Source organism: Equus quagga, chromosome 3 (assembly GCF_021613505.1).
Source record: "Equus quagga isolate Etosha38 chromosome 3, UCLA_HA_Equagga_1.0, whole genome shotgun sequence".
Lineage (NCBI taxonomy): Eukaryota > Metazoa > Chordata > Mammalia > Perissodactyla > Equidae > Equus > Equus quagga.
In genome coordinates, this window is record NC_060269.1 from 6,953,688 (window position 1) to 6,976,413 (window position 22,726).

Consider the following 22,726-nt stretch of genomic DNA (forward strand, 5'->3'; position numbering starts at 1 on the left):
GTTTTTACTGGTTTACTGTACTTCTAAGATATTGACCAAAATCTTTAATGTAACTTTCAAGGCCTTGCATTATCTATTCCTTGCCTTCCTTTTTTTTTTTGGTCTCATCTGTGTCATACTTTACTTGATTCCGTTTCTTCCCTTTTTGCTTGGACAACTCCTACTCACTCATCTTCTGGATGCCAGCTCAAAGTTTATTTCCTACAGAAGTCTTCCCAAAGCATCTCGTACCCTCAGGGATAAATCCTCATACCATCAAGAAACTGTCTTCCGGGGCCGGCCCGGTAGCACAGCAGTTAAGTGTACACATTCTGCTTCGGCGGCCCAGGGTTTGCCGGTTCGGATCCCGGGTGCAGACATGGCACCTCTTGGCAAGCCATGCTGTGGTAGGTGTTGCACATATAAAGTAGAGGAAGATGGGTACGGATGTTAGCTCAGGGCCAGTCTTCCTCAGCAAAAAGAGGAGGATTGGCAGCAGATGTTAGCTCAGGGCTGATCTTCCACAAAAAAAAAAGAAAGAAAAGAAACCGTCTTCCTTCTCAGCACTTCCTCAGGTTATAATTATACCTGAAATAGTAGGATTATTTGGTTAATGTCTGTCTTCTGCTGTCAGTGTAAAGGAAGGAGGAGTCCATACCTGTTTTTGCTTGCTGTTGAATACTCGGCTCCAAGCTACATGCCTAGTATGTAGTAGATGTTCAGTAAATACTTGTGGACAGAATTAGTGAATATGGTCTTGATTTTTTCATTGTCCTTTGCCTTTGCTACCCACTGCTCCCTGAAACATTCCTTTCCACTACTTGGGGGCCTGATTCCTCCTCTGGCTGATTTTTGATGCTCCTCATCTGAATATATCCTTCTCAGAGCATGGTAGCTGTTAATTTACCTGTGTGTCTTTCCTGTTAGACTGTAAGCCTCTTGGGAAAATACATTCACTTTTGTATTTTAAATACATAGCTGTGTCTGTCATTCAGTAACCCAGGGAAGTAAGAATAATTAGAACCTTCAGTATCACAGACTTATAAGTGGCGACAGTTTCAAAGAAGTGGGTGGTCAACAATTTCAGTTGCTGCACACAGATTGAGAGGATGAATGATAAAAACTAAAAGACCTCTAAGATCCCTTCTAGTTACTGTTTCCTCTAAATCAGGCTCCTCTTAAAGGGCAGTGACTTGTTCTTTTAACCCATGTTTTCTGTCTTTAACATAATTAGCAAGAAGATTTGTCTCTTTTCTTCTGAGGTATAAAATACATTTTCTGAACATCCATTCTTACTAAATTTGCCTTCATTAGGGAGGGGCTTATTAAACAGTAAATATTATTACTTTATTATTACCACCTATGTTGATGCTATCTCTACCTGGAAAATCTGTTGATGGATCGTCCTTTGAGATTTAAATGATTAGAGCTCCATTGAAGTATTTGATGCTAATTGAAAAACAACGTGTCCGTCATCTTCACTGTAACAGTTTTTGCCAGGCATCTGATTTGTAACCTTTCCAATTTTTGTTCAGAAAAAGAGTCTTGGGAAGCTTTTAATTTTTAATAGACTTTGGAACAATTTACCATGATTCTTCGTCATTTATTTATAATGTCAAACAGAAGATATAGGAAAAGACTTTCCTGTTTAATTTTAACAAATATTATACAGAAGAATATGAAGAAAAGGAAAACTCCATTGTAGGATTTGTGGGAATTTTTCATTTGTCTTTGACTTAAGTCACTTTGGTATAAAAGAGTATTTATGCAAAATAACAGAGAAGCATAAAAGACTGCATTTTCAGTCCATCCTTGATGAAACTGGTTTTATCCGTAATAAAAGATCGTCTTGATATCTGCCTTGATAACACTGATAAATATATGCTCAAGAGTCTCCACTTTTATACCACATTACTTTCAGACTTCCAAATTCCTTTACGTGCCCCATTGCTCAGAGTGGATAGCCTGTCTTTCCTCCCTCTTTTCTATCCTTTCCATGTTTGAGTCCACTTTCACATCAGCAGCAGTAGTAGAAGGGATATACGGCAACTTAGTTTACCTCACTTTGAGACTGCTCTCGGGACATAAGGATTATGTGTAAATGAATGTCCATGGATGACTTTGGGGAGATCTAGACTGTTTAGAAAGAGGGAAAATAGACTTCTGTTTTCTTTAAATCGTTGTTTGTGGAACTATTTCAGCAGCTCAACTTTCACCACAATTAATACACCTGAATACACACATTCTTGAATAGAATGGTGGATTGTTGCCCACATTATTTCCTCACCTCCTCCTTCCCCCAGGGTATATGGCTAAGTTCCTGAAAGTAAAATGCACACGTGATGTGACTTTAACCATTTTCCTCACAACTCAGCTTTTTTTGATGTGATCCTGGTGTGTTCCTAGAGGACTCTTCCAGGCTTGTCACCTCACTTTGTCTTTTAGCCTTTTCACCCCCGGCATTTAAGTCTTCCTTCTTGGATTTGCCACATTTACTTTTCTCTTGTACCTCCATCCTGACTCCTCCTCCTTTACTGTGACATCTCCACTGGGATTCTGACACTCCTCCCCATCGTCTCTCATTTTTAATCTACCCATTTCTCTTACAGCACTCTAGTGCAGGCTGTCATCATTTCTTGCTTAGACTCAAGATTAATTGCATACATTATTCATGTATTCACTCTCTATGCATTTATCCCCACTGATTTCTCTTGGATTCACGTGGTTCCTGGCACTTGCAGGAGCAGCTGCTTTTGTGGACTCAAGTTTACTCCTCTAAATTGAAGGAAACAATGATGGGTTTATTCCCCTGTAGTCACTCTAAATACAGTGAACATTAAGTCTTTGATTTAGGGTAGTGCTTCTTAACTGGAATATTCATTCAGTATTCCCATTTTCATACAGGTAGCTCTGACTCATTCATTTCTACTCCTGTGTAGTGTTTCATTATGTGAATAGGCCATAATTAATTTATTCTTGTGTTGATGAACATTTAGATTATTTCGAGTTATTTTGCTTTTACAAACAACTTCAGTTAACATTCTTATCAATGCTCTTTGTGCACATCTACAAGAGATTCTTTTTTTTTTTTTTTTTAAGATTTTATTTTTCCTTTTTCTCCCCAAAGCCCCCCGGTACATAGTTGTGTATTTTTAGTTGTGAGTCCTTCTAGTTGTGGCATGTGGGATGCCACCTCAGCATGGCTTGATGAATGATGCCATGTCCGTGCCCAGGATTCGAACTGGCGAAACCCTGGGCTGCAGAAGTGGAGCACGCAACCTTAACCACTCGGCCACAGGGCCGGCCCCTACAGGAGATTCTTTAGGTATATATACCTAGGAGTGGGCTTCCTAGGTCATGGCTCATGCACATCTTTTTATTTACTAGAAAATGTCAAACTTTCAAAGTAATTATACCAGTTCATACTTTTACCAACAGTGGATTTTCATTGTTCTACTTCCAAACACTTGATATTATCAGATATTTTTCCAATCTGTTAATGTGCAATGCTATCTAATATTTGTATTAAAATTTTATTGTATTCCTATACACCAACAGAGAATAGATATTTTAAAAATTACTGTCTGTATTAGCAATGAAAAATATAAGAAGTTAGGACTAAATCAATAATGGATGTGTTAGACTAAAACAACATTTAAAAATGAAAAGCTAAAATAAATGGAGGAGAATATCGTCTTCATGGATAGAAAGATCTCAATTCAGTGCAATTCCAACAATTCCACTAAAACTTGACAAGCTAATTCTGACAATTTTTATGGAAGAGCAAAGGACCAAAGATGGCCTGCAAATTTTGAGGAAGGCAACTTGCCTATCAGATAATACATTCTAATTATTGAAACCCTGTTGTATTGGCACATGGCTAGACAAATAGGTGAGCAGAACAGTGTGTAATACCCAGGCTCTGTAAATCAACCTGAGGTGTGGTCAGTATCTTCATTTTTAACAAGGTGATTGTTATGTGCCAAAGTCTGAGAATGACTGCTTTACCAGAACAGCTGTTAGCACTAAACACATATCATTGGAGGCATTTTTATGTATGGTGTCCAGTTCAGGGACCCATACCTTTTCTTTCTTTCTTATCTCTACTGTCAGAGGTATAGTCTCTTGTCAGTAATAATAACATTAATTATATTGATTTTTGCCCAAGGGTGGGCGATGGATGCCTCCCTGGATTTACTGTTGCCATTTTCTCATGTTTTCTGTAATGCCGCCAACATTCACTCCTCTGAGTATCTCTGGTCCATATGAACTTGGGAGTTTTTTCATTGAATTACGTTATCATTTATAAATAAGATTAATTTCAGGTTCAATACCTTTAGTCAAATGTTACAAATATGGAAACGAGTGTGGTTCTTAGCTTCCCATTTGTAAGCAATTATGTTTATATAATAGAAAAATCTTAAATTGTTCTGTACTGATTTACTTTATGGTGTTTTTAGTAAATTTTGGGAGTTTTGTATAGTATGACCCACTTATATGCTAACAATAGGTCTACAAATGTAGGATGGCCAATCTCCTTTATTCTTAGATTCTTTTTTTTTTTTTTAAAAGATTGGCACCTAGGCTAACATCTGTTGCCAATCATCCTTTTTTTTTTTAAGGATTGGCACCTGGGCTAGCAACTGTTGCCAATCTTTTTTTTTTTTTCCTGCTTTATTTCCCAAACCCCCCAGGTACATAGTTGTATATCTTAGTTGCAGGTCCTTCTAGTTGTGGGACGCCGCCTCAATGTGGCCTGACGAGTGGTGCCATGTCCGCGCCCAGGATCCGAACCCTGGGCCGCCGCAGCGGAGCGCACGAACTTAACCACTCGGCTACGGAGACGGCCCCAATTCTTAGATTCTTAAGAAGTTAATGATGACAGTGTTAACCAGATTTTCTTTTAATTTTAAGTGTCATCAGATTTATTTATCCCCAATATTTAGTGAAAAACTTTATAGGAATAATATAATAAATGCTTTATGAATAGTACAAACTTATTTTTTCTTTTAAGAGTATATTAAAGCATATATTGCAAGCAGCATTACATATAAAATCAGCACACTTCAATTCCCACCTGGACTCACAGTGTTGGAAGGTGCACAGCAGTGTTTCCAACTGCAGAACTGGTTCTGTTGAACTTGGAGGGAGGAAGAATTGAGGAAGACCTGAAAGAGACTTATCTATGTTTGATCATGGTTATATGTTGAAAAGAGCCTAGTTATTGGAGTCAGATATTTTACATTCTTTTTATTTGGTACTAAGTCTTAAAAATGCAGTGTGTATTTGAAATAGCCTTCTCAATTCAGACTAGCCACATTTCAAGTGCTCAGTAGCCACAGCTAGTGGCTATCATATTGGACAATGCAGATATCCAATAAGATTACAGTACCTCATAGGATTATTGTGGAAAGGATACATATAAAAATTAAGCTCATACTACATATAAAACCTAGTCCATGGGGCCAGCCTGGTGGCACAGCAGTTAAGTATGCACATTCCACTTCAGCGGCCCGGGGTTCGCGGGTTCGGATCCCGGGTGCGGCCATGGCACTGCTTGCAAGCCATGCTGTGGTAGGCATCCCACATATAAAGCAGAGGAAGATGAGCATGGATGTTAGCTCAGGGCCAGTCTTCCTCAGCGAAAAGAGGAGGATTGGCAGCAGATGTTAGCTCAGGGCTAATCTTCCTAAAAAAAAAACAAACCCTAGCCCATTATAGGTACCCAGTAAATGACTCTCTCTTTGCTCTCCATTATAGTAATAGCTTGTTGTTATACTTTGGTTTTTGTAGTATCATATATAGTTGGAAACTTCATGTCAATAAAATCTTGACCTTTTTTTTCAAGTTGAAGAAAGCAAAATGTTAGTTCTCTAAACTAAGCAGCAGTAATCAAGAGCCAGGCCTTTGCAATAGACATTGCTGCTTTTAGTGATTTTGTTTTTTATCCTTCCTTCTAAGATTTAACTTTTATTGAAGGTTGTTGAAAATGTACTTTAAGTACTTGGTACCAAGTTGCTAGTTTTATACTATGATTCAATTTCTCTTTATCTTGTTTTCTTCTGCTCTTTTTTAGTGGTGCTCCCTTACACACAACTAAAACTTCATTCTTGAAGAAAATATTCTCAACCAGGATGTGTATACCGTTATGGAATGTTACTGCACAGAACGTGGGAGACTGGAATGAGACAGTCCTGTGATTTTTCCTGTGGCTAGTTTTGTTGTCCCATTGATTCACAGTAGTTTAGTCTGAACAACCACACGGTGATTTCACCTTGTCCCAGGCTCTCGCCCTCAGTCTTATTGAATTGGATATAGGAAACCAAAAGGCAGGGGCAGGCCCCATGGCCAAGTGGCTGAGTTCATGCGCTACGCTTCAGTGGCCCAGGGTTTTGCCTTTTCGGATCCTGGGAGTGGACATGGCACCGCTCATCAGGTCACGTTGAGGCAGTGTCCCACATGCCACAACTAGAAGGACCCACAACTAAAACAATATACAACTATATACTGGGGGGATTTGGGGGGAAAAAGCAGAAAAAAAAGAAAGAAAACCAAAAGGCAAATTTAGCAAGTGAAAACAAGAACTATAACTGTCCAGGAACTATATAGTGCTTGTATCTTCAGGTGAGGACATTCTTTCACTGTGAATGCAGAATAATGGGATGGAGGTGCTTTGTGAATATAGATTCAGAAACCCCTGGCAGCTCTGTAGAGCTCTCAGGAGGATATTGTCCCTCTCTGGTCAGTTTCCGTATACCCTGCACCAATCAAATGAGGTCTGGGGGATGGCTGTGGTCTTGGTCAGATAATGAGATAATCAGGGAGTCGGAGTCATGCAAGAGCATGATTGTCCTCACTGCTGGTAGGTATGTATAGAGGGGACAGAAATGGGAGACATTACCAAGAGCCAGCACCTTGACCACCTACTAAAGTTAGCTGTGTATCTGTGTATAGTTGGCACAGAACGCAGTGCTCTGCTCTTGAATATAAGTGTAGTGCACCAATTGCTTCCCTTGGTTTGGACAGTGTACCACTTAGCTTTAGGCTTTGCTTCAGCAGTGAAGTCACACTGATGGCTTGTACTGAGATACTTAGTATTCCTGAACTTTATTTACATTATTCAGTTATACCTGCAAGGGGAAGTAAATTCATCAGAGACAGATTCTTCATTGAGGGAAGAGAGTGATGGTTGCAGGGCGAGAGCATATAGCACTTTAAGCATGAATCCTAATGACAGGACGCAGGGCTGCTGGAAGGCTCAACTCATTTTTGTTGTGTGAGAAATGGGGAAAATATAAAAATGGGGGCCCTAGATGCTTAGAGAATTCAGGGTATTTTGTTTATACTGAATATGTTCCATGAACTCTTAGATTATGGAACAACAATACCAAGTCCTCTGTTTCTTAGCAATGATCTCTTATTTGGGTGAGGCTTTGGTTACTTTGTTCTGAGCTGCTTCTGGTTGTATTTGAGAGCCTGCACTTTTCACCCTCTACTGCCTCTGCTCGAGGCATCATCAGTGCCCCAGTGATCTCTTAATGGGCAGTAAAACTGCTTTGCATCCATTAGCCAAGAAAGATTATACCAGGAAAAATAGCACCTATAATTTCATTGCTCTTTTTATTGTTTATGATAATAAAAATTTATTCATGGTAATATAGCACTCTCTTTTACTGAACCATCTGCCCCCTCCACACTCGCATATCACCTGATACTCATGGAGTATTTTGACCCATCCTAACCCCGGGATTCTTCCCAGCTCTTGAGGGAGTGCTTTCTCTCCAAGAAATCTGACACGTTAGGAACTCTCAGTGTGATTTTGGATCCCATCAGGGATGGGGAGTCCTCTCCTCCATCTATTTAGGCAGCCATAACAGGAACCACATTATAAGTGAGTCTTAGAATCTCCTGGTATCTCCAGTAGTAAAGGAGTTTGTCTCTGTCCTATACCATCTTTCGCAGAGTATGGATATATCTTTGGAGCATATATAAAAAAACAGGTGCTTATTTGAGTACATGTAAGTTTCACTAGTAGGAATGGAAAAGTGATTAAATTTTTTTATTTCAGCTTTATTGAAGTATAGTTGGCAAAACTGTAAGGTATTTAAAGTGTACATCATGGTGACTTGATACATGTATACATTGTGAAGATAAATTTAAAGTCAATATTTGGCCCTAGTTGGGAAAATTAATGTAATGGATTATTTGGTTGATGTGTATATGGTTTTTCTTTTTCTTTCATTTGTGTGGGCATGGAAAGAGAACAAAAAGCACCTAACTTTGTATAAACACATGGGATCCCACCATCTTGAGAGAACTACTCTTAGCATATTGGAATATATATTTTTAGATTTTTGTTGTTTTGCATGTTTAACAAAATTCAGAACATACTCTTTATACATTATTTAAGACATCAGTATTTTAACAAGATATTTTTCTTGATACAGTAAAAATAATAATACATTTTAAAACTTAATTGTATTTTTCTCTCTGTAGTAAATATAACAAAGTCATACTACAGGTTTAGTAAATAGTAGTACTAATAGAAATTTTTGTTGACTAAACTTTTAAGCTCATAACTAAGTTTAAAAATCTGGACTATTTGTATTGATGGTTCCTTTTTATAAATGTAAGATACTATATGTTAGAGAATTTAAAGTTGCTCTTGAGGAAATGTTTTTAATGCCACTATATTAACTCAGTTTTAGAATTAATTGTGGGGGCTGCCCCAAGGCCACGTGGTTAAGTTCGCATGCTCCGCTTGGGCGGCCCAGGGTTTCTCTGGTTCGGATCCTGGGCACGGACATGGCACTGCTCATCAGGCCAGGCTGAGGCAGCATCCCACATAGCAGAACTAGAAAGACCTATAACTAGAATATACAACTGTGTACTGGGGAGCTTTGGGGAGGAGAAGAAGAAGAAGGGGGAAAAAATGAATTAATTGTGATTTTTAAAATTATTTTTCTCCCCAGATCCAGGTATTTTAGAACATGCTCAAGAGGTGAGCACTTAACCATAGAGGTAAGTAGAGTCATGAATCTGATTGGATAAAAGTACCTTCAGGAACAACTTTGTTTTTTATTAAGGGGGAAGGATCAGGACCTAAATTTAGTATGGACTATTTATATTTCAATATTATTGCTGCTAGTAAAGAGGGAAAGAATTGGGGTGGTGTGGGGAGGGGTGAATAGGGAGAAGTTTGCAGAAGATTAAGGTCCTATTTTTCTAATAGAATTGCTATTTCCGCTTATGAAGTGGTATTTTTGTTTTTTGTTTCGTCTTTTTTTCCATCCTACACAACCCAGGGAGAGCGTGCTCTTCCATCGGTCGTGGTTCAGTAAGCAGTGATTCTAGAGACAGGTGGCTGGCCTGCCCCGATGCAGAGGTAGCTGAATCAGAGCAGCAGGTTGATTTTAAGCAGCTGCGCCGGATGAATCACTGAGTTGCTTGTTCTTTCTACGTAAAAGACAGTAATAGACTCTGCCATTCACTCAGTCCCTACTGTGTACCGGCTGCTCCCACACACAGTTGATGAATGTCACTGCACGTGATTCTTGTGACGATTCTAGTGAATAGGTGGCAGTCACCTCATTTTACGGGTGAGAATTGGAGGCTTAGACAGGTGAAGAAGCTGGGCTGTATTCCACAACCTGTAAGTGGCAGGACCTAAATCCAGTCCTCTGCTGTGTGCCTTCAAACTTGAACACCTGCTTCCTTGCCTTCTCTATGAAACAAGGAAGCATGTAAACTAGGAATTAGTTTTAAAAAAAAATCACAAACCAATACAAAAAATAAGTTCAAGATAGTAAGTTTAGACAGTTTTAAGTCATCTCTTTAGGTTCTTGTATTTTCTAAACCTTTTGGATTCGTTGTTTTCTCCATTTTTAAACAACAAAACAATATTAACAATAAAACAGTTTCCTTTCTGTCAAGTGGTTATCAAATTATTTATATTTAAAATACAAATATTTTAATAATAGCAATGACTTTCATTCTGTCATTTGGCATAATAGCATTCATCATGTTATGATTAAATTGCTCACGTATCTCTAGAAAGACTCTCAGCAGTAGCAGCTACCATCTCGTAGATTTTCAGTAAATAGTTATATGAATGAATAGATGAATAAATATAAACATTATGAGAGAAATTCTTATTTGGGTATCTTTTCAGTCCCTGTTTCTTGAGTAATTTTCCTCTTATGACATTAAGTAATTTGTTCTGAACACAAGTGAAGTGGAAAATTCCGGCAGTGTCGGTTTGAAACACCATAAGAAATATTCAATCAGGTGAAAGTTTTAGTTTATAAATTTCTTATTTATGTAGAAAATTGCTTTAATTTTTCTTTTTCATATAAAGTCATAAATTATATGCTTGTCTTGGCTATCTTTTGGACTGTTGAATATATCAAATGAACTAATGTTGAAAAAGACACGACTTATCTTAAAAATATAAAGATATTTTATTTTTGAAGTGAAAAAGTGACAATTTTTTGTGAGATATGTGCCTTAGACAAATATTCTCCCTAACACTTACTTTCTTGTTCTTTCAGTTTGAGAATCTAGTAGAAAGTGATGAGGTAAGTATTTCCACAGTAGTGCAAAACCTGTATTCGTTCTCATTAGTTCTAACAACTGTTTTTAAAATTTTTATTTTATTATCTTCTATTTTAGAACTTTTATTCTTTGGTTTTTGTTTTTACTTTTCAGTCCCTTACCATTTTCTTCTTTTACTAATTTATTTTAGTACATAATTCAGAATTTTCTGCTGTAAACATTTATAATACTATATACATATATAGTATACTATAGATAGTTGCATATATCAGTTACATATATTATATCAGAGAGATAGATATAGCAGGTTTTTTAAGCATTTTATAGAATTCTATAGCATTTAAAAAGGGATATTTCTAACCATTTGCCATTAGGTAGGTAAAATTCCTGAGCAATCCAGAGCAGACCCATTCTTTAACCATAGTTTTCATAGATTTCTGAAGGTAGAATTTATACATGTTTATTCTACAATCACTTTTGACTACCCATTTATCTTTTTTATCAGTTATTCCTTGTGTTGGCTTTTTGTATTTAATCTCATCTAAAACTCAATTTTTTAACCATATTTTTATTTTTTTATTTTTGAGGAAGGTTAGCCCTGAGCTAACAGCTGCTGCCAATCCTCCTCTTTTTGCTGAGGAAGACTGGCCCTGAGCTAACATCCGTGTCTATCTTCCTCTGCTTTATATGTGGGACGCCTACCACAGCATGGCTTTGCGAAGTGGTGCCATGTCTGCACTCAGGATCCGAACTGGCGAACCCCGGGGCCCCCGAAGCATAACGTGTGTACTTAACCGCTGCACCACCGGGCTGGCCCCTTAATCAATTTTAAGATGCATCCCAAGTACAGAAATGTTAAAATATGAAAAAAAAAAAAAAAAGTACTTTTTAGAATTAGGGAAATGTGGTGTATATTTCTTATGCACTGATATAGTTCAAAGACTTTTAGTTTATATGTTAATTTCCAACTTCACTCAACTAATTATATGAGTTTGTGCAAAGTACACAATACTAGTCTGAGTGTAAATTAGCATATTTAACAGTTCTGAGAAGAACTATTAAAGAAACTTTTAAAGAAAATTACTTAAACTTGTTCAACCAAGCATTTCCAAATTAATTTGGGCATAAATTCTTTTTGAAAATAGTAATACATATTTATTACCATCTGGTAGGACACATTTGGGAAACTCTTAGCCTTTTGTTTTCCCAGTAAAATTTCTCCCAAATATTTTAACGTTTCATAGAACCTAGTTTCTTTCCCTTTTTAAAGGTCACTTTAATTCCATGTATTTCTTAAAACAAGTGTAAGCAAATGCTTAACATGATATTTTTTAAGTTTCTGACAAGTACTAAATGTAAGAGTTCTTTCTCCCAGCATCATCTGCTTTTTAAAAGAATTTGTGGTTTCATGTGTTTTCCTAAGGTGCTTTTTGTTTGGTTGAGTTTTTTGTTTGTTTTTGTTTTTGCTAACCAGTCTTTCCCACTCTCATATCATATTTCATATTTGTTTTAGTTGGACATCATCCTGTTTTGTAGTGCTATTTCCTACATTCTTTTGGGCCGTTTGGAATTTTATTCCTGTTGTTACTTAGTCATATATTTTAACTATCAGATGTGAATAGCTTAAATGTGTAAGAAAGATGTCTAAATCCAAATTAGTCTTGAAAGTAGTTATGGTTTGCTTTGGAGGAAAAAACTGTAGGTAATTTCATCACCCTGTGAAAGAAAACAAACACAGTTGCTTCTTCTTATTTGTGGTAGTTAAGTTCTATAAAATTGCAGTGAATGCTGAATTAGTGACTACCAGAACATTGCTCCTTGGGGAAATACAGAGTTAGGTTCCTGTGAGCTTCTGGTCACAACATGTTTGTCAACCGATCAGTAGATAACCTTGCTTCACGTTTCTGTTTGACACCTTATTTTAATATATATTACTGATTTGTTAAGTTTGAACTTACAGTCAACAGCCTATAATTCATGCCTGAACGAAGTTTATCTAACACGTATTTTCTGTATAAGGCACATCACAACATTCTTCGGATTAGGAACATTAGACAGCACTACACATGGAGGTCATTTTAAACAGTGAAATTACCAAGAAAAGAGCACACAAATGCAGAAGACCTGGTGCTAAATAGACTGTGACGAGGACGCAGCACGAGAGCTGAAACGAGCAGGCAGAGCCTTACTGTGTTCTCCCTCAGCTGGGACTGTACCTATTGGGCAACTCAAATTTTCTGGTGCTCTCCGCAAGTCTGAGAATGACCACAGAAGTACAGGGAGTATTGGTGTTGATGTTACAAATAAATTTGAGATCATAGGTGAATTTGCAAATAGGGAATCTGCAAATAACAAGGATCAACTGTAAATGATGAGGGCATAGAGAATATGTTGTCTAGTACCTCCTGACCCCAAAAGGTCATTTCGTATAGAATACATATTTGTTAGAAAAAATTAAGAAATGTCCAGCAATTAGTTGTTATATAGTTAAGCCAGATGTTAAACTAAATTTTGCCTTGGAGAAATAGTAAAATTTTAAGGCGTTTTGTTTAAAACACTTTTAATAATGAAATTTGTTTACCATGATAAAAAGAGATAAGCAGAAAATATTGTGATTAAATAATTTTATTGGCTTGCCTTAAATAGAATTCAGCTAATGAAATTTCTTTAATTGTTTAATTAATTTTTGTACAGGGGGAAAGCCCAGGAAGCAGTCATAGGTAAGACCATTTTTTAAAAAAGAACAAAACAACTTCTATGTGAACTATAAGAAGCCCTCTGAGAGTCCAGGCTCCGTCATTTGCTTGCTTTGAGGCATTAAACATCAGGACCTTAGTTTTCTCTTTCTCTAAGACTGAGGCAAATAATAACATATCTCCAAAGATTGTTTCAAACATTGAAGAATTTAATGTACATAAGTGCCTAGGTTCTTCCTGTTGAACCTAAGTTTTTATGTATTTTTAGTTTTTAAAAAAAAATTTAATATTGATAAATACATTTCCTTGAATTTTTTAAACATTATCTCCCTTTTCCTTCCTTATGACATTCTAAAACTTGTTTTACTAATAACATTTTTTATCTTTCAATAGTAACTAGAACCTTGACACTCTTAATTTATTTAAGCAGCCTCTTTATATTTTTTTAAATTACCTGAGCTACTTGAAAAAGAACCATCTAAGTCAAAAGAGAGTTCTTAATATCAAGAGAATATTTTCGTATACTGTTTCATATTTTCAATGTATGTTCTTTACCTTTCTTAGTTTAGCAAAGATTTATTAAACAACTCTCATGTGGCCAGGCACTGTGCTGAACGCTGGGATTTAAAAAGCAGACATGAGGGGCCAGCCCCATGGCCGAGTGGTTGGGTTTATGCTCTCTGCTTCAGCAGCCCAGGGTTTCGCCAGTTCGAGTCCTGGGCATGGACATGGCACCGCTCATTGGGCTGTGCTGTGGTGGCGTCCCACATGCCATGGCTGGAAGGACCCACAACTGAAAATATACAACTGTGTGCCAGGGGGCTTTGGGGAGGAACAAGGAAAAATAAAATCTTAAAAAAAAAAAAAAAAAAGCAGACGTGGTTCTCTACATTAGAAGAAAGAATATCCTGGTATGGGAGATAGTCCGTGGAGATGATAATTTCAATGTGAGGTGGGAAAAGCGATTAAATAGCAGTTATAAACACACAAGGAAAACCTAGAGGAGAAACCCTTTGCCCAAAATGTGTAAGAGGAGGTATGTCCAGGTAGACTTCTTTAAGGAGATGCACCTGGGTTGATACTTGAAGGATTGGTAAGTGGTAACTATCCAGAGGAGGAGAGCATTCCAGATAGAAGAAATGGCATGAACAAAGTGGGAGAACTGCCTGGAAGGAGGCAGAGGGGGACTTTGTGGAGTGATGGAAATGCTTTGTATCTTGCTTTGGGTGGCAGTTACATGAGTGTATAGTTGTCAAAACTTAATGAACTGAACACTTAAAATTTGTATTTTGTTTTATGTAAGTTATATCTCAAAAGACCAAAAAAAAGAAAGAAAGAAAGCAAAAGCCCTAGGCAGAAGTTAGGGCTAGAGGAGCAGAAGTAGGAGACGTTAGCTTACACGGATCTGGTTAAAACCATGATAATTATCAAGATCACCTGCCTGAGGTTGGGAAACAGGAGGAAAACAGCCAAGAGGCAATGGACAAAAAGAACCAGGAGAGCATGGAAAGCCAAGGAAGGAGGTGGGCAGACAGACGGAATGGAGGGGATGGTCAGCACTGTCACATGAAGCTGAATACGATAAGGACTATTGTGTTTGGCAACATAGAAGCCATCACTTACCTTTGCTAGAGTTATTAGAGCGATGAAAGTGGAGGTGGACTGCTGTGAGTTGAGTAGAGAATGGGAGGTAAGGACACAGAAGGTCGAAGAAGCACAGTAGTTAAGATTAAGGAGCTGGTCTACTTGGGTTCAAATTCTAGCTCTGCCGCCTAGGAACTAAGTGACTTACTTGGGCATAATCTGTCTTCAGCTTATTTCCCTCATATGTATGATCTCTATACCTACCTTATAGGGTTGATGTGAGGACTGACGTTAGTTAATATATGTAAAGCACCCACAAGAAAGCCTGACACATAGTAAGTGCTAGATGTGCTATCAATATGCGTTTAATTTTCAGGAATTTTGGCTGAAACGAGGAGAGAGGGAGCGGTAGCTAGAGATAGATATAGGTCGAATGAAAATGTTTCCTTCTTCCTTTTTTCTTTCTTTCCTTTCTTCCCTTCTTACTTCACATGGAAGAGAGGTGAATCCTAGGCTAAAGATGAAAGAGAGGTGCTAAGTGATGGAGCAATATCCCAGAGAACTCTCTGGAGTGGCGGAGGGAAGGTGGCATCACTGGTGAATGAATCAAGAGTATCAGTGTAGCAGGTGGCCTTGAACGAGTTAAGGAACGCCACCTCTTTAGAGGGCAGAGGGAAGAAGAGGAAGGGCAGACTCACGTGGGAGGAGGAGTGGCAAGAAGTTGAGGGAATTGATGTTTGATGCTCCCCATATCTCAAAGTGGGGAGAATTTAACTTCTAAGGGAAAAGTTCAAATGAGGAACTTAAGGAGTATGTGAAGGTTTCGAAGTAGTTAACATAGGATGTGAGAGGGAGTTGCCCATGTATAAGTACAGGGTTATTGCTGGGGCCTGAGGGCCAAATAGATGTTGGATTTTCTCTAGCAGCTCTCAGCAGAAAGGGCTAATCACAGAAATGATCCAAGGTCAGAGAGTGAGTAAGCTAGGTGAGTAAGACTTATTGATAGGAGTGCAAGAAAGGGAGTATATTGATAAGAAAATACTTCAGGTTTGCCATGGTGTCCACGTTAGTTTAGGTGAAGTGAGGCCAGGAGAGGATCAGGATGGGTAGACTGGGAGGAAAGGGAAGGATCAAGGGCCTGGGGTGGCCAGAGTGACTGAGCAGGATAAATAGTGGGAATGAGCATTGAGGGTCCCAGAGGGTGTGAGGGCTGGGATGGCAGTGTAGCTTACTGGAGTTTTTATTTTATGATGAACGTTTTGGGATATGGTCAGATGGCTGAAGCAGAGCCAAAGTGAAGGTAAATGCAGTCCACATTTCTTAAAAGTTGTAGTGCTAAAAAATACGCTGGGAATACATCATCTTATTCAACTTATATCCCAAATTATATCATGTTAGAATGTATGCTCTTTCACTCTCACAATTGATATTATAGCATCAGATTGCTTTAATACATTTTTTACAGTAAAATTTCAGAATTTCACTGGTTTTATGAGTGTTTTATTTGGACTTGGATTCATCAGAAGTTTTTTTTATTTTCTTTCTTTTTCTCCCTCATTTTTCGCTGTAAGGCCTCTTACTGAGGAAGAAATTGTTGACCTGAGAGAGAGGCATTATGATTCTATTGCTGAAAAACAGAAAGATCTTGATATGAAAATTCAAAAAGAGGTAAATAGTCTTTTATGTTGCTTACATATATGTTATCATAAAACCTCTGTTTATAGGGGAAAGTTGTCATTAAATAATATATTGCATATGATCAGTCATTGGACTTATAGTTAGATATATACAGATGGAAATGATTTAAAAGTCAAAAAGTTATTCCACCCTATTATAACTTGTTTTAATTTATCAGAAATGAGATGCTGCCCCAAAATAAAGATAATACATATTATAAAAATAATTTTTTAATTCACAAGTAGGGACTCTGACAAGATAGATCCACCTTTGTGTTTAAAACCAACTTTAAAAAATTACTCTATTTCACAATAAGTATTTTTTTTGTCTTTTTGTTTGTCTTGCATTTATTTATTCTTAGTAAGTGAATCAGGTACTTCTAATGATCATAAATGTTATATTTATTTTAATATATTTATGGAAATGGCCTGTAATTACAGTTTTGCTATTTACTAAACTAAATAGAATCATTCATATTCCATTATACATTTAAAAATAGTCTATTTAGTACCAATTAGTGATTTCAATAGCATTAACTTAAGCTACACAAAAGATGCTAATATTAGGCTAAAGAAAAAAATTGTGTTGAAATTTGATTTTTCAGTTTGATTTGATATACAATAGATTATCAGTAAAGCATTTTGGATGCTGTAGTGAATGGCAAGAACTTAAATGTAAAGTAATTGTAAAGTAATTTTTTAATAGCCTGATAGTAAAATTCAGGACATGTGCATCAATGAGGTGTGGACTTTGTGAAAGCTTCCTGCACTGTGGTGGACGGTGACATGATTGGCCTTAGTTTTAAAGACCTTGGAGTTACCAGAACCAAAACCATTAAACTTGTCAGGGTGATAGGCATTGGAACAATTGTTGAGAATGAAGGTCATTGCATGTTCTAAAGAAAGAAACAGTTTTATCTTTATGCAAATTAGAGGCTACTACAGCTTCTGAAAAATTCTGTAATATATTTGATATCATTTGAATTATTTTGTAAAAAGAGAAATTGAAACGAGATATCACAAAAATTTCAATTCTGTTATGCTTTGTAGAGATCATTTTTTTAATAATTTATTTTTTATTTTATAAATAGAGACATTTTATTTTTAGAGCAGTTAGACAGGTTCTGATTTTTGTTAATCCTTATTGTTTTGTTCATGCACAGTTAGCCTTACAAGAGGAGAAGTTAAGACTAGAAGAAGAAGCTTTATACGCTGCACAGCGTGAAGCAGCCAGGGCAGCAAAGCAGCGAAAGCTCTTGGAGGTGAGGGAGAGGCCCCCGCGCACGTCAGGGCTGCTCTTCTCCTGATTCTTTCCGACAAAGCTTAGTTGGCACTTTTTTCCCCCTAAAATCAAGGGCTTCTTGTTTAACCACTAATGTATTGATACATATATTCTTAGGAATTTTAAAGGCAAATTAGTTGGTCTTTCATAGCCAGAAATAACATCAAATCATGTGCTTGATACTGAATGCTGTTTAGCTTTAATTTAGCAGAAGCTAATTCTTGTTTATCCCAAAGATGAAATTTAGTTTTCCAAAACCCAGACTTCTTTTGGGAAAATAAATATATTCTTAGATGGAAACATTGCAAAACCAGCCTTTAAATATAATTTCTGTAGCATTTTTGAGTTTTTGTTTTAACAGTTCCTTGAACTGCTAGAATTCCTTGTACTTCCTAGAATTGGTAAGCCGGGCAATTTTGCTCCATAGAAATAGTGTATTTTTCTTTTCTTTATTCTTGTGTCTTTAAGAGATTGGGAGTTTGAGTCTTGAGAAATCTTTGGCATATTATCAGAGAAGGCAACACATTTATCATATCTTTCGTGCCATATGCTCATATTGTATTACCATAATACCATACAGCTGTTAATAATAGACATTTCTGGAGCCCTGGCTAAGCGTCAGGAACTGTTCTAAGTAGTTCACATGTTTTACCTTACTTAATCCTCACAGCAGTCCTAGGAGATAGGTTGTGTTTTTAATCCCCATTTTGTAGATGAGAAAACCAAGCGACAGAGATGTTAAGTAACTTGCTTGATCCTACAGCTAATAAATGGCGGAGCCAGAGTTCAGGCACAGGATTGCTTAGCCAGTATCCTGCTTAGTATCTCCCTCCGTATTTGGCCTGTGTGAACTCGCCACGGTAGTGTTAACTGATCATGTCACATAGTAATTGTTGTAACTTAGAGAAACTGAAAAACCGTGTGTATTATATTGCTGTGTGATTTCTAATGTGACCTGTGCCCTTTATCTCTCTCTCTCTCTTTTTGGTATTTCAGCAGATTAATTAGATTATATGGGGAGTATCTTTTTTTTATAGTAAGTTCTAAATAGTGGGAAAGTTTAAAATTAACTCACCTTCTACTAAGAAATAATATTTTTCTGGGTATAATTTAGACATCTCTTTTTACTATAATAAATTCTCTTCTGCTTACCTTTTAAAGACCAGAAGCATTCCATATGCAGCATCTGTTTGAGTTCTCTTGAGTTTTTTCTTCCCTGACTAAATATTGGTATAGGAACACATAACAAGTGTATACAACATACACTAACCACAAAGATACTCAGATACCTGTACATACATTTGGTTTTCCCAATAGCGCCGTGGGTTTGCTGGGGCAGTATTAGTATTACAGCCATCTGTAGTTTACAGATGAAGAAACAGAAAGTGAAGGACATGCAGGGACACACAGCTAATAACTGTCAGAGCCACAACTCTGACAGAGTCTTCTGAATCCTTTGTTTTTGTTATTTCTGAATTAACTCATCCAGGTCTTCTAGATCTTTCATTTTCTTGCTACTTATTTCACCCAGAATAGAACTTCATTTACTGTTTTTAGCTATTTCTTTCTTGCCCCTCATCTTTCCAGTTATTAGAAGTTCTTAGGTGTAATATGAATGTTGAGTACACCAATATATATTTGTTTTAAAAGTTATTTTTAGTAACAGTATGAATATTCTGACCGCTTAAGGATCAGAAACTGAGAAATTCTACTCATAATTAGAGGATATAGAAGGGAGCAGTGATGCATTTAAGGAAAAAGACTAAAATAGAATAACTTTTTAAGTTTTATTTTTCTAGAAACTAGAAAAAAATCCTTTTCAGTGTTGCATGAATGGTTTTAAAAAATATAATTTTATAACAGAGTGATTTTGTATTGCCTTATGTTTCCAAAGCAAGAAAGGCAGAGAGTTGTGCAGCGATACCACCCTTCAAGCAATGGAGACTATCAAAGGTAAACCCTCCCTTTGTGGTAGAATACGTTATTTCCAAAGAGAACACAGGTCGCCTGGATGTTTGTACACGTATCCACATTCATGTTCCCTAAAATAGTACTGCTTTTCAAAGACATTGTCTTGTAAGAATACTGAGCACATTTGCTTTCTTTATGTTGGAAAGTGATCATGTATTTGAATTGACTTTACTGCATTTTTAAGAGTGGCCACATCTTCCATATAGAAGATCATGCAGCAGCACACTGAATGCCTTGATACATTGTTTATGCCCGGGTCCTTTGTGGTTGCCTTAGCCCCTCTCTTGTTTTATAAAGTTATGCGTGATCATTTTGGGGAAGACACATTTCAGATGTCACCTTTCCACGAGTGTTTCCTGCTCACTCAGAGAACCTCATTCATGCGTCATTATGGTAAATTGTGAAGTTGGGCTTATGGCTGAGCTTTGGATTTTGACTTCAACATTAACCAAAATCTTACTGTTTTTAGTTTACTATTAGCATTAAGAAAATTAAGACCTATTTTCATTAGATTATTCAGTTGTACAGTGATTATGAATTTGTGTTGGATAGACCTTCAAGCCAAAATGCCTTCATTAACTTAAGCGTGCATTATGTTGCATCTACTGTGAATATATAAAAAATTTATTTCACTTTTATTACAGTTCGGGACCAGAAGACGACTTTGAATCTTGTTTGAGAAATATAAAGTCACAGTACGAAGTTTTTCGAAGTAGTAGTAAGTCTTTTAAAATATCTGTGTAGGTTTTAAGTTTACTTTATGCTACGTTAAACAGATAATTGGAGATCCTGGCTCTGTTTCTATAGAAGAACTTCCTACCCTTCAATTCGTGTTGCCCAGATAGGTCATTAACTAGTCCATAATTATACAATTTTATCTTTCCTTTTTTAAAAGGAGTTGGAGCAAAGAAAAATCTCAGGCTATTTCTGTAGATCCGTAGAGGGAGTCAAGCACTCCTTTTTCCATTTCTCTTCTGAACCCACCTTTCCCCTCCCACAAAAAGAGAAGATGGGAGGAAATAGTACAAAAGTGTACTTAATTTACTTATTACAAACTGATTTATAAGATTAAAATGTTGTTCTCCAAGTTTCTAGAGTCAAAACTCCTATGCTTTCCAGTAATGGAAGTATAGTTGTGGTTCCTTTTGAAAATACAGATTGCTCTTTATTTGTTTTATCATTTTTATTTTTTCATTTGTTCTTTTGTCCCTCTTTGAAATTGACTATTAAAAATATTACCTAGACGGGGCTGGCCCCGTGGCTGAGTGGTTAAGTTTCCGCGCTCCGCTGCAGGCGGCCCAGTGTTTCTTTAGTTCGAATCCTGGGCGCAGACATGGCACTGCTCATCAGACCACGCTGAGGCAGCGTCCCACATGCCACAACTAGAAGAACCCACAACGAAGAATACACAACTATGTACCGGGGGGCTTTGGGGAGAAAAGGAAAAAGTAAAATCTTTAAAAAAAAAAAAAATATATTACCTAGAGTTCATCATATTTGAGAAGTTTATAATTCATTTAAATTTGCATGTTTACTGTGCTAGATGACAAAAAAATTAAAACGAAAGAAAGGAAAAAAAGCCCTTCATACTGTTCCTAACAGAAACTTAGTAATGTAATGATTTCAATAATTGTTTCTTAGGATGTTAAAGGGAATAATAATATCTGGAGAGAGACAATTACTGCAAAATAAATGTTTGTGGTAAAAGAGTACAGATGGCCACATTTAATTGTATTTGGTGTATATTGTAGGACTTTCATCAGATGCTACAGTTTTGACACCAAATACAGAAAGCAGTTGTGATTTGATGACCAAAACTAAATCAACTAGTGGAAATGATGACAGCACATCCTTAGATCTAGAGTGGGAAGATGAAGAAGGTATTTCATATTCACAATTTTACCTGAGTTAATTTAATACCTAATTTAATTCAATCTTTGTTAATTTCTAGAAATCTACTTGGTATTTTACTTTATTTAAACTGAAATGACTGGAAGGCCTTGAAAAATCAGCATAAAAATTTCTTAGACTCTTATTATATTAGTGATTATCATTTGTTGATAAATTGTTTAGAAAGTTGCTTAGTTCTTAATGTTTTTGGAGATTTAAAAATTGAATGATGGGGCTGGCTCTGTAGCCAAGTGGTTAAGTTCGTGCTCTCTGCTTTGACAGCCCAGGGTTTCGCTGGTTCAGATCCTGGGTGTGGACATGGCACCACTTGTCAGGCCACGCTGAGGTGGCTTCCCACATGCCACAACTAGAAGGACCCACAACAAAAATATACAACTATGTACTGGGGGGATTTGGGGAGAAAAAGCAAAAAAAAAAAGATTGGCAACAGTTGTTAACTCAGGTGCCAATCTTAAAAAAAAAAAATTGAGTGTAAATTTCTCATTTTACGGTTTTTGTAATCCAGCCCATGATACTGCTCAATAAGAATAATCACTGCCCCCTTGTGGGCAACGTAAAGCCGAATTTAGTTAACTTTGGGTTCATTGTAAGTTAACAATTTGTTAGTCTTTCTGGTAGTACAAAAGGTGTAACACACACATGAGTTTGAATTTTAGCTGATATGTCTTCGTAGCTGTAGTACTTTAGGTAGATTTCTTAATCTCTCTCAGCCATAGTTTATTCATCACAAAAAGGGAATAATCAACCTCCTTTAAAGGATGATTATTCACTGTTGTATTCTCAGGGTCTAAAAATGCCCAACACATAACAGGCAGTCAGTAAATATTAGAACAAATGAATGAATAAATGTTGTGAGGATTAAATAAAATTTATATAAAACACCCAGCACAGGCTGCAGCACAGGCAGGCACTCAGAATTATAGCTAAAATGTGCATTTGTTTAAAGAAAAGTCTATTTCACTGAATAAGGCCCAAGTTTTCATTTTCATTTTAAGAAATCAGTAATCCAAAAAGGAAGAACCAATTACAGAACATAGGGCTTTAAGAACAATAGTAAGCATTAAGTATTTCAT

The 22,726-nt window shown here is 36.8% G+C and overlaps 1 protein-coding gene across 2 annotated transcripts in view; it reads left to right on the plus strand.

The window, feature by feature from the left end:
- Window positions 1-22,726, plus strand: part of AP1AR (adaptor related protein complex 1 associated regulatory protein) — a 34,524-nt gene that overhangs the window by 7,222 nt on the left and 4,576 nt on the right. The window contains exons 2-9 of one of the 2 annotated variants that reach the window (XM_046656531.1): window positions 8,952-9,000; window positions 10,530-10,556; window positions 13,228-13,253; window positions 16,385-16,481; window positions 17,653-17,751; window positions 19,666-19,724; window positions 20,387-20,460; window positions 21,494-21,622. In XM_046656531.1, the coding sequence (XP_046512487.1) occupies window positions 8,952-9,000; window positions 10,530-10,556; window positions 13,228-13,253; window positions 16,385-16,481; window positions 17,653-17,751; window positions 19,666-19,724; window positions 20,387-20,460; window positions 21,494-21,622 (560 nt within the window). The remainder of the gene's footprint in view (window positions 1-8,951; window positions 9,001-10,529; window positions 10,557-13,227; window positions 13,254-16,384; window positions 16,482-17,652; window positions 17,752-19,665; window positions 19,725-20,386; window positions 20,461-21,493; window positions 21,623-22,726) is intronic. The other variant, XM_046656532.1, reaches the window with a different exon arrangement.